Genomic DNA, 13,396 nt, shown 5'->3' with positions numbered 1-13,396 from the left:
TGGAGTAATGACAGATGAGACCCGAGGGATCGGCTGAGGGGCATCAGATCACACAGGAATAATCCCATATGTGATGCTAACAGTGGGATAGGAGAAAAGGCCTTGGAAGCTACTGACGTATTTTAAGCATGGGGGGGGACGTATTAATAGATTGATTTGTGTTCTTCAAAGATCGCTCTGTTGGCTGCATGAAGAATAGAGTTAAGAGGTAAAAGATTGACTAAAATGTTGTTTTCATAGCTAAGGGAAGAGATAAGACCCTCTATCGAGGTAGTAAGAATGGAGAGAAGATAAATTAGATTAAAAAAAACTAGAAAGTAAAAATCAGCACAACTGGGTGACTGTCGGATGCTGAGTGACAAAGAGAGAAGAGTCAGGAATGACTTCTATATTTCTAGCTTGTTTTCCTGGGTGTACCTAGGAAGACTAAATTTTGATAGATGGGTGAAAGAAGAGGGACCCTGCAGAATGTTCTGGTTGGAAAGAGCAAGAAAATACCCTGCTGGTATCTCAGGATCTATAGTCTCAGTTTCATTTTGTTGCCAAGTTCTATTGATTCCATATCATTCTTTTTTTTAAATTTTTTCATGGTTAAATGCCACTGGCATAAATTTAGGCCTCTAAGACATATACACCTTCAGATGCCTCATTGCAGAGGACCTATATGACTTTATGTGAAGGTGAGGATATCCTAACCCTTGTATTTTGTTACTTCTCAAGTTACAAATCTATGGATATTTGCTGGATTGATTACTGGTCTTTTTTCCATTTTACATAACATCTTCACTGATAATCCTGGCTTGCTATGAAAGCTTTTACCTTCATCATCTAAATGTCTCTTAGTTTCCAATTTCTTCTGTATAAAGAGTTTGGTTTCATCAAATATAAGCTGACATTCAATTACCTATCTAAATCATAGGAGAACTTAACATTTTTATTCATCTTAAGATATGGCTGAAATCCCAGTTCTAAATCAATTGTTTATACATGTGAGAAAATTCTTTTCAGTTGGCATTATTAGACATTGAAATGAGTTTCCTAGTAAGATGTTAAATGTGCTATCCAAAGACGTTTTTAGGCTAGATAAGTACTGACTGTGAGTAAAATAGTTATAGTTCTATCTGGAGAGAGAAAGTCCTAATAATATCAAGCTGTGTATGTGTGTGTGTACATACACACAAACAAACACATGCACACATGCTAGCTTGTATGTGCAAAGTGGTTTTCACCAAAGGTGGTTGTAAACGAAATGTCATAGATTATAAAAACTGAAAAGGATACTTTATTTTAAAGATATGGGAACTCAGGCCCAGAAAGATAAGGTAGGTTGCCCAAGATTGAGAGCAGAGCCCAGAACCTGAGCCTCTTAACTTCTCTTATAAAATATATCATTGTGCTTTCAAATTATAGATGTATAGACAAGAAGAAACTCTGTGATTATGCAGAGCTCATTTACAGCTCCCCAACCCTACTCCAAACAGTCTGCAGTCTCTCTTCCAGGGGAAATCCATTGAGCACAAAAAATGATCACTGTATTTGGCCACACTTTTTTGACAGATTACACTGCTACTGTTGTTTCCCTTCTTTCCCTGTCATTTACATTATGACAGACCTCTGAGCAGAGAGTCTCAGTATAAACTTCTGATTCTCAGCACACAAACCTCATTTGGAAAAAATGTTTAATACAGGCCAGTGGCCTTTTGTATTTTCAACTGAGATAGAAAATGCTGTGATGGATTCATTCAAGGGAGACCCGATATCTTAAATACAATGAAGAAGTCAGGCAATTTTCAGGAGTAGAAGTGAGAGGATGATTCATACGTAAATTTGTATTTTCTTTTATGAGTTTTTTTTGATGCAGCAGTTACCCAAGTTTTATGGTGAGATGAGATGAAAGGCAATGAGCAGCGACTGAAAGATTTCTCATCTCCCTACAATTTTATTAGGAAAAACTGTACAGCAAGGACACAGTTCATGCATTGCTTTCGTTTATTAGTATTTGTATATAAAAGTGAAGTCTTTCATCACTTTTCTTCCCTTCCTCACTTCTCCTTTCTTCTCCCCACCAATACCACCCGACCCCAGCCTTGGCTTCTCTGTTAAACTTTTCTTTCTTTCTTTTTATCCTTCCTTGTAATTGATTTTGCTTCTTCGTGTTACCACCTTTTGTCCGTGGTCCCTCCACCCTATGGTATGACATGAAGACTGTATTATAGAGGTTAACAGCTCCAGCTCTGTAGTCAGGCTGCCTGGCTTTGAATCCTGGTTCTGCCACTTACTAACTGGGTCACCTTGGGGAAGGCACTTAACTTCAAGCTGTTTGCATTTTCTTATCTCCTATTGAATAATAGTTTCTATCTCTAAGAGTTATTATGTGGATGAGATGAGGTAATACATGAAGGTGCTTAGAAGAAGGCATGGCACCTGGCTATTTTTATAATACACAGTCATAGCTTCATATATATATATATATGTATGTATGTATATATATGTATGGCTGTGTATTATAAAATGTGTAATATATGTATAATTATTATATATAGTTATATAATAATTTATGTTATGTAACACATATAATAAATATTACATATTTATAATATATATAAACTATGCATAATAATTATATATAATATTTATTATATGTGTAATTTAGTCATTTAATATTAATGAGAAGAAGAATGAGTTGGGTTGTCCTAAACCAATTTTTATAATTTATTTATCTTTGGTTTGAAGAAAGATATGAGATAATCAATCACAATCTGACATGTGCACACCTCAGAGACAGTAGCCACCCTGACTTGACCTTGTTCCTCCTCTGCCCAGACTCCTATGCAAATTTGTCATCACTGCTGCAAGTTTGGAGCTTATATGAGGCAGCAAAGGGAAGTACGTATGTGTCAACAAAGACGTCATTCATAAACTAATGAGGTGGTTTTCTCGGTGATTTTATACTATCCCTTTTCTCAGCTATTTAACTAAATTGAACAGATATTTGCCATCTGTAATATACACTGTAATATAATCCTGCTAAATGAAAAGGTGTGTAGTTTGGTCCCTGCCCTACAGGAGCTGCCAATCTGGGAAAGCTGAGTGATATGCAATGTAGAATATACGGCTGTATTTGTTGATGCCGTTGATCTTTGTGATGTCCTAAATGATTGAACTTTTTTTTGCTTTCTTAATCTTTGATAATGACTTCACATCTGTAATTACCTCTTTATACATATATTGAGTTGCTTCTTGTTATCCGTGAATATTGCAGCATTCTGGATGTTTTATGATCAGAGTTAAACTTTGGAGTTTCCCATGAACATGTTAGGTGTTCAACCTTATTCCTTCTCCCCACAGTTTTTGTTTTAATTTGTTTCGTTTGTTTCCTACAGGTAGACTTTTCCAGGCAAGAGAACAGCATTTGATATAGAGTAAAATGTGCTTCTTTAGGATAGAATAACTTAAACTGAAAAAGCTTATGGGGTCTTGATGAGTATCCTTTAGTTTAGAAGTCAGTTATTTTCAAATGTTACCATTAAAATTGACTAACATGTAATATGTCTTTAATATTTCCCTGCAGGGCATAAAAGGGTTTCTGGTTGCCTAAAGGAATTAATTATGCTTTCTCTATGTACGCTTGCTCTTAGAGGGTGACTGAGACATGACAAGGAGTGACCCATATTTTTCCCCTAGAGAAATGGAGGCTCTGGACAACAGTACCACAAGAATACAGTGCAGAACAATGATTATAGCTACAAAATTCTACGAAGAAATAAGCCAAACACAAGACCATGAACAAACATTTTCATTTTTCAACCAGTGGGATATAGATACCGTCTATAGATCTCATAATCCTACAGTTTTATTCATGGAGTGATTACTTCTCAGAATAAGAATTCAGAGCAGTTTGTGACTTCATCGTTGGTGTTTTTAAAAGAGCTAGTAATGATAGTTGATTCATAAAACTCAAGTGACTAATCAAAGTCAGTGAAACTTTCATAAGCTTTTATTTTAATCAGCTAAAATGATTAAAATATCCTACTTCAAAGTAAGAAGGGAATTTTTTTTTTCTTAAAATTCTAGGTTCACTTAATTGTAAGTAAGTAAGAATCTTAAAGAAGGAAAGAAAAACTCATTGTTTAAAATATTTCCTCAAAAGTCTTGAAGTAATTGGAACAAGAATACACAATTAGGGTGATGTGAGAGAGTTAAGGCCAGTGTTTATTATCTGACATACTACTTAGGGACTGACTGGGGCATTGTAGAGAAGTAGTTCATTATATTATAATGTAACATTAGTCTTGAATGCATACACCTAGTATCACCTATACCAATAATGTACAATTGGATAGTTTGTTCTTTAAATAGTACCTCATACCAAAAATGCCAATTTAAATGGTTAAGCACATGGAAAAAATTTCCACAAAGTGTGAAACTTTGAGTAATGGTTGAGTTTAACCAAAATAGAAGTTGATTAACTTATTTGGCCAAAGTTACAGTGAAATAAATGACATGACTGTAGCCATACACAAATTTAACTAGGACCATGTCATTCTGTGTCCACAGGTGGGATCTCCACCCAACCAGCAGGTTCGTCAGCATTTACCTTTTATTAACAGAGGAAATTGGTGAAAGAGTTGAGAGATGGGATAATAAAATCCCACTTCACTGGGGGAAAATCAAGCCTCAGCCACATCCTGCTCATGACGTGTTAGCACTATTGTCCTTCTATACAATACGCTTGTACCCAAAAAGAGGCATGGCTTTGTGTGTGTGTGTGGTGAGCTATAAGTGTTTACATTAGAAAAATTCAAAAGAGAATTTTGCTTAGATCTTGATAAAATATGAACCTTGTGGCGGAGGGAAGCTACAGATAGATAAATGAGTCCAGTAGTCTTGGACTTGTGAAACTTAAAGAATTCACCTCAAGAAACAAAGACAACTAGACAACTTGAAAGAGGAAGTGTTTCCAGTTTGGTGGGTAGAGTCGATTTGGCATTCAAAATCTATGTGTTTAGAAACGAATGATAAAAGTATAGAACTTACAATATTTTCAGAATTTATTTTCTACAGCAAGTATTATGTTCAAGAACGTCAAGTGGGGTGTCCTGAGCAGCCATTGTACTTCACCTGGCTCTGTTTATTTGTCATCATCCAAAAGAGAATGAAAGGAACCTCAGTACAATAGCAGAAGTTCCTCCTTGTGGCTATTATAATTTTACTGCTGAGGAAAGGACATCTATGGGTTTTTGATTAGCCTAGAAAGCATCTTAAAATTCAGAAATTATAAATAAGTATTTTGGTGTGGGTTAATTAAAAACACAGGATTACATGGTTTCAGGGCCACAGACATCTTAGACATAGGTAGTAAGAACTTTGTTTTATATGGGCTTTTTCAAAACTGAATATGACCTGCAAGAAAAAAAAAAAAGTGGAAGCAACTAATTTTTCCCAAATCTTAAAAATAATGGTGATATAAGCACATCATTTATATTTCATTTTGATTATATGATGTCTAATTTTTGATGTAAAATTTTATTTCAGATCAATTTGATAACCATAACACTAAAACAAAGTAGTTGTCTTAAGATCTTTTAGTGTTGTTCAAGAAATCACTTGGGGCTTCCCTGGTGGCGCAGTGGTTGAGAGTCTGCCTGCCAATGCGGGGGACACGGGTTCGGGCCCTGGTCTGGGAGGATCCCACATGCCGCGGAGCGACTGGGCCCGTGAGCCACAACTGCTGGGCCTGAGCGTCTGGAGCCTCTGCTCTGCAGCGGGGGGGGGCCGCGATGGTGACAGGCCCGCGCACCGCGATGGAGAGTGGCCCCCACTCGCCGCAGCTGGGGAGGGCCCTCGCACAGAGGCGAGGACCCAACACAGCCAAGAATGAACATAATAAATAAATAATAAATAAAAATAAAAAAGAAATCACTTGAAGAATAAAAACCATCAGAATAAAAGCTGGATAGCTATGTTCCATATTTCAATACTAGCTTTGATTTCTTCAGCTGAAAAATACTGTATATAAATGGGTTAGGAGTTATATGCTTTCATAATGTGTTGTACGTCTCCTTTGTAACACTCATTTTATTTAATTAATCTATTAGTTATTTTGGGGATCATTGTCCAATATATGTCTTCTCTCTTTTACTAGAAACTTCACGAGGGCAGAGAGAATTCTCCCTCTTGTTCAGCCTTGAAGTTTTGAGACATGGCATAGCCACTGGCACAGCATAGGTACTAATAAATATTAATAGGACCAATGAATGAGTAAATTAATGAATAAATGGGCCTGAAGTAGAAAAGATATGTTACAAGTGTTAGTAAGAGCCAATTATAAATTAATGCATTAATCTCTCATTTGAAACGGAAACAAATTAGGGACAACTCACGAACCTTAAAACTTTATGTGAACATCTACTGCCTATAAAATGAAAATAACAATGCTTGTCTTTTATTTCCCCATTGAAATGTTATAAAAATGGTTTGGGGAAATGTTCAAATGAGCTTTTTAGTTCTGTACTTTATACATCTATTAAAATTAGTTTTTAGGTGCTAAACATTTTAACTCATAATGCTTATAGTATACTCTGGTTCCCTCACCTTCAGAATTTTGTAATGGCTTCTTCTCTCTCCATCCCTACCCACAAGATAGTATTATTACGTATACATTCTTGCTTTGGTTTTGTGCTGTGATGGAGAACCATAAAATCCTATCTGAAGTAACCTCGCATCTAGCTAATTGAAGTGCGTGGGATTCTTCTGGTCTCTGATAACATCTCATAATGAGTTCTCACCCTTGCAGCCAGAGATAATGTTAAGATTTATCATAAGATCAAATATTTAGAAATAGTATGCATTTGGGATTTTGCATGTATTTCATGTTTTCTCTCTCCTTCCCTTGCTCCCACCCTCCTGGGCATGAATGAAATTTTAAGACCATTTATAAACAAAGTACTGTTTGGTTTGAGTAAACCAAAGGACCCTGAAATGTCCAAGTCAGGGTTCATTGACCAGATTTACTTCATCCCCACAGAGGTGGGCACCTAGGCCTGTAAGGACACAAGGGTAACTGGGGAACAGAAGCCCTTGTTAGGTCCTCTTGGTGGGGAGACGGCACTGACTCAGTGTCAGGTCATAAAGGAGACTCAGGATTTGTTCATTTCTTTTCCAAAATTCTGTGAATTTTATGACTTCTCCAACGTTCTTTTAAAAAAGATTTTGAAGGTATGAATATATATATGGCTTTTCGGATGTATTCACGGGCATTTGCAGAGAAAGTGGAATAAATCATTAGGTTAATGTGGTGTGTAAATTTACCAACACCTTTTTACTGTCTCATCAGCCACCTTGTTTGTTATTGTGATTCACTCTGCTGATGAGCTCATATCCTTTTTTTTTTTTTTTAATGTAGGAATTACCATATGTCAGGGGACCAGATGTTGCTGAAAATAAACAAAATTTCCTCCTTATTTTAACTTGAAGGCACTGATTGGTGGGTCCTCACACTGTTATGTTCTATACGAGGGTGTGTGCACATGTCATAGGACATTTGTGCCTGGATCCATTGATAACACGTTATTTGAAATATTTAGAGCCATGTTTATCCTATGAATTTGCAGTTGATTTCTCTTTTTTTAATAATTATTTTTTCAGAAAACTAACAAAAAATCCAACAGTTTCACATGAATAAATTCATTTGTTGCACATCAAACAAAAATGAATATGATATTTCCAAGCAATGATGAAAGATGATGACTGTAATATTTCCAGCTAAACTTTATTTTGAAACTCATCAGTTGGTGTCATATATTTGATGTCTGTTAAATTCTGTAGGCCCAAGCAAACTGAGAAGAGTATAATTAATTTTATTTGTTGTGTAATATTAAAAAATTCACAGTTTGAATGTGCTGGGAATGTTACATTGGCACCAGTAGAATGGCCAATGGTAGAGATTTAAAACACCAAAGACTTCCTTGTGTCAAGCCTCATACTTGGGAGGCACACATGATATCACTGAGATTCCTTTGGCAATGCAAACACTGGAATGAGCCTTACTGGCCCCCCCTCCCCCCCAAGAACTAGCTTGGTTATTTGATTTAATGATTGGACCCTCTCTGTTGGGGAGCAGAGGTGACCATGCTAACTTCTGTCATTAAAGAAGAACCCGCTATGTTATTTTCACAAATCTAATATGTAATTTATTATACGGACCATCGTTTTGGTTTGATGATCCTTAAGTATCTCTAGATAGTATTATTATTTTGGATTTTGGAATAAGACACAGTGTAACCTGATGGAAGGAAGAGGGGGTTTACAATCCCACAGAGTTTGGGTCCTGTTGTCATAGTGAGTCTCAGTATGAACAGGGGCAAGTTATTTAACTTCTCTGAGCCTTATTTTCTTCATCTGTAAAATGGAGATAACAGTCTCTCCCCAGGAAGGTTAAAGTAAGGATTAAATATGATAAAGTATGTAAAATACTTAGCAGTGGGCCTGCCTCCAATATGTGTGCAGTAAGCTACTATCAATTCGATCAGTAAGCTCACATAGCACAGCATGGAGTTCCTGACTGCTTTCCTAGGACCATGTGGAACTCTCTGGATCCAGCAGAGGAAGAGCTATGCAGAAGTGAGAGCTCCAGGACTATGTCTGGAATCCAATCTCATTGCTCAATGCCTTGATATATGTTTCTAAACATTTTAAATATTATCCTTAATCATTCCCATCTTTCAGAGAAAGAGAAATGGCTACATAATGCAGGTAAATTGCCTAGTGTAGTGACTACCACATCATAATGTTAGATATTATCATAATTTTTATTACCAGCTGTGGTAGGCTGCATAAGGGCCCCCAAAGACATTCACATCATAATTTCTGGAACCTGTGAGTATATGGCCTCACATGGCAAAAGAAACTTTGCAGATGTGATTAATTTAAGGATGTTGAGGTGGAGATATGCTCCTTAGTTATCCAGGTGGATCCTAAATATAATCATAAGAGGCCTTATAAGAGAGAGGCAAGAAGGTGAGAGATGTAAGAATGTAATGTGACAATAGAAGTAGAAATTGGTATGATGTGGCCACAAGCTGAGGAACGTTGGTAGCTTCTAGAAGCTGGGAGAGGAAAAGAATGGATTCCCACCTGGTATCTCTAGAAGGAACCAAGCCTGCTAACACTAATTTTGGACTTCTGACCTCCAGAACTGTAAGAGAATAAATCTGTGCTGCTTTACACTTTTAAGTTTGTGGTGATTTCTTATAGAGACAGTGGGAAATTAATACACTCCCCACCCATAACCATATTTCTAAAAACCTTGAACTCTACCATCCCCTGAAACTATCCTTAATTTGCATGATTCTTACTTTTGTGTATATGCTCTTCCTATTCACTTCTCCCCACATTATTGCCCTTCTCACATCTTTTTTACCCAGGAAGTTCCTACTTATCTTCTGAGATAGTATGATATAGTCTACCAGGGAAGAAAGGAGTCTCAAGACTTCTTTGAAACTTTGTAGTCCTTTATCTATAGCTCATGAAAAGGACTCTGAGCCAACAATATATATTATTTTTTATTTCATCCAAGAACCTACCCTAGAAATATTTTTACTGGAGAAAAAAAACTGGAAACAAACTCTGTGTCTTTTTCTCACATGCCTATTGCCAAATTCCTCTCTCTGCTCTGCTTTCACCACTGATTCTAGACATTGTATTGATGACTGTGATCTTACATGACCCTTTGACTTATCCAGATGGTGTGAAAATGCCCCTCTCCAAAAAGCCCACACCAGTTTTCAGCTTGCTAATGGGCAGAATCTCTAAGTGCTTAGGGTGTCATCAAGAATGATGGACACATCTGCCTGTCAGGTGGGCGAAATTAATACTGAGATTAATGGTTAGGCTAATGGCAATTACTTGACTTTATCAGATTTTATAGCTACCTAGTATCATTCACTCTATTTTTATTATAGTAAAAAAAATGTACAACATAAAATGTACCATCTTATTCTTTTTGAGACTATATTTTTGAGTCCTGGAGTATAAAAGTGGTAGGATAACCAAGGCATCTACTTTCTTGTAGAACCATCAACACTGACTTTTGAAGAGAGGTTTGAATGTCTTGTCTTTGAAATTCCTATTGCAAAGCTCTTCAAAACCCAAAGCGATCATTTATGAGGTGGTTATCAGACATTCAAGATAAATTGCTGGGGATTTTTATGTTCTGGTTCTCAGTATACAACCAAAGGTAGAATATAACAGTGAAAGGAAATTCTGCCAGTCTCTCAAGGAAAATTAGTGCTTTACCAAAAAACAGCACAGATGAAAGGTGAGGCACTTTGCCAGTGATACGTAGATCTCAGCGGGTAGAGACTCAATTGAAAGTATCTTGGGAAAGAGACACTGTGTGCAGACGTGGATACAGACATTTGTCTTGCCAAATCTGGAGATGATTTCTTATCACGATGGCACTTTCAGGAGAGTCAGATGCTTGATACAGAGATGTTTTATTTGGTGATGATGACCATGGGTTATCCACAAAATGATGCCATATTAAGTTTTCTGCTGACCTGCCTGCAAAGACATAAAGATTTTTCAAGAAGGAGACCTGCAGTTCTTTGAAATATGCAATATAGATTTCAAAGATGGATGTAGTTTTTCTTTTTTGAGGAGCTCTGAACAGCAACAAAGTTTCACAAGCTTCTGCAATATCTCCTGCTTTACACTGTCACCTAAAAGGACCCATGAAAAAGTAGCAAAGAGGGAAAAATCATATATTTGAATGACAACTCTGTGGAAAGCTGTATGACAGGTGCTTTCATTTACTTTTCACAACTATCTTACCCAGTAAGTTATCCCAAACTGTACAGGAAGCAACTCCGAGAGGGTTAGTGATTTGCCTAGAAAGGGTAGGATTTGAACATGGGATTGTACTATTCCAAAGCCCACAATGTGTTTTATATGACACCAAGGTAACATATCGTGAGAATGAGCATCTTTCCTACTGAGAACAAATAACTCTCTGTAGACTGTCTTACCCTTTGAGATTATAGAATGGCTCAGAAAATACTGTTTTGAGGTCATGAAAGGGAAGTTTAAAATAATATTGTAATTCTACAGATAAATACATGAGAGAGAAATAGAAATGATGTAGTAAGTTTTGCCAAAGTAAAAAGCCTGATTTATTCAGTGTGACTATACACATTGATCAAATGAAATGGATAAATGTCAACTTACCACGGTTTAAAGAGGAATAGACTTATGTTCTTCCCAATAAGTCACTAATTCTATTGGTTACTATCTTCAAAAGAGTCATCATTTTTCTTAAATATAGCTCAATCTATAATAAGATTTTACTGTATTTCCCTGAATTACCAAATTCTTCTATTTCCAAGGCCCTATTAAAAAGACAATTTATCGTGTCTCTCACTAACCGATAGTAAAATATTGATGCTTCGTTATAGCCTCTAAAGGTAATAGCTAGTAAATAAAGCTGATTTTATTTTTCTTATAATTTGCTTCAACTTCACTGATAGTCTATTGTATACTTCCTATATATATATAATTACATCAGGTTTTGACCGTTTTGTCCCTGAGCTAAATAATTCCTTATTTTAACCTTTAGTGAATGATCAGTAGTTTCTCTCTGTCTCTCTTACTGTAAGACATACTATTTGCTTTTATCCATCCTCATCATAGATCCAGATTTGTCATAATTTGGATAGGTATTTTAGTACAGTAGTCCCCCTTTATTCACAGGGGATACATCCCAAGACCCCCAGTGGATGCTTGAAACTGTGGATAGTACTGAACTTATATATACTATGTTTTTTCCTATACATACGTACCTACGATCAAGATTAATTTATAAATTAGGCACAGTAAAAGGTTAATGACAATAACTAATAGTGAAATAGAACAATTACAGTAATATACTGTAATCAAAGTTATGTGAGTGTGGTCTCTCTCTCTCAAGCTATCTTATTTTACTTTACTCACCCTTCTTGTGATGATGCCAAGATGACAAAATGCCTACGTGATGAGATGAAGTGAAATGAATGAGGTAGGGATTGTTGTGTAGCTTTAGGCGACTATTGACCTTCTGGTAATATGTCAGAAGGAGGATCATCTGCTTTGGATGATCCTGAATCATTGAGCTATTATGCTATGGATGGTTGGAAATCCTGGGCAGGACAGAGTGGGACAGCACCAGATTTCATCACACTACTCTGAATGGCATGCAATTTAAAACTTATGAATTGTTTAATATTCCATTTAATATTTTTGGACCTCAGTTGACCACAGGCAACTGAAACTGCAGAAAGTGAAACCACAGATAAGAGAGATACTGCTGTTAAGTATTCTTACCTTAAATATCTTACAATTTTTTAATGTGGAATTTCAGTAAAAAGTGCTGGTTTAGCAGCAGGTAAAGAGTTAGATTGAAATTGTGTACATGAATTTTTTCTTTTTCCATTAGGCAGGATTAACTGATTGAAATCTACTTTGGTTTTGATTCAAACACAGATTTAAAGGGAGAATGTACATGTAAGTTATCTGTGGGTTTCTCACTGCTGCTGTTCTGAATGTTTGCAGCAGCCTGCAGACTTGCACCAATTTTTGGCCACTGTGATTTCCTGGCTTTTGTTTTGATTTGCTCCACAATGGCAGGATGTGATGGGAACTGATGTGGTAGTGAAATAAAGGAAAGCAAATAGCCCCTGCAATGTTTGATTTCCTGAAGATCTATTTGCCACATGAAAGACTTAAGTTTTTTGTTCATAATTAATGTTTGTTCAATCAAAAGACTTCTTCTGTATCAATGGAATAAAGCAGAGTTTCTTTAATTACGAGTAGTGATATCCCATACCCCTTTTCTCATATACATTTCAAAAGATGCTAAAGACATCAAAGAAGATACATATCTCTGAATATAAGGAAATATTCTCTTTTTAGAAAGAAAATGTGAACGGTTTGAATTGTCCACTACATTTTTATGTTCTACACCCATTTTCAACAAAGCATTGAATTTTAAGGTGCCACATTATCTATAAATAAGATATGATTGTGGAGTGTGTTTATTTTTTAAATTGTGTAGCTATTTAAGGTTTGGCTTATACTGGTTTCAAAACTTGACTATAGGTTTTTATTCTGAATATAGGAATGATTGTTTCATTGGAAGTATCTGGTTTACCGTTTTCAGCTCCACTGATCCTGGTTATTAACCAAATTTTTCAGCACAATTTGGGTCTTGGTTATTGAGGAGAAGTCTGTGTGATTGGGGCTTAAGGATAGGGGAATTAATTAGATCAATTGCTCTTGACTCCTACCCAATGCTTCAACCAAGCACTTTAGACATTAATGGGTGAAGATTGGAATGATTATATAACCTCCAGTTATGGTCTAA

General features: G+C 36.2%; 2 protein-coding genes across 7 annotated transcripts in view; one reads left to right on the top strand and one right to left on the bottom strand.

Annotated features, from left to right (window-relative positions):
* PDE4D (phosphodiesterase 4D) overlaps nucleotides 1–13,396 on the top strand; it is a 1,112,988-nt gene that overhangs the window by 112,907 nt on the left and 986,685 nt on the right. The window lies entirely within an intron of this gene.
* LOC309624392 (uncharacterized protein) overlaps nucleotides 5,925–13,396 on the bottom strand; it is a 133,687-nt gene continuing 126,215 nt past the window's right edge. Inside the window, exon 5 of the mRNA XM_082382569.1 lies at nucleotides 5,925–10,563. Within this exon, the coding sequence (XP_082238695.1) occupies nucleotides 10,521–10,563 (43 nt within the window). The 3' untranslated portion in view covers nucleotides 5,925–10,520. The remainder of the gene's footprint in view (nucleotides 10,564–13,396) is intronic.

This window comes from Balaenoptera borealis (assembly GCF_965194805.1).
Source record: "Balaenoptera borealis genome assembly, chromosome: 2".
In the NCBI taxonomy this organism is placed as follows: domain Eukaryota; kingdom Metazoa; phylum Chordata; class Mammalia; order Artiodactyla; family Balaenopteridae; genus Balaenoptera; species Balaenoptera borealis.
This window is presented reverse-complemented; position numbering and strand designations above follow the sequence as displayed.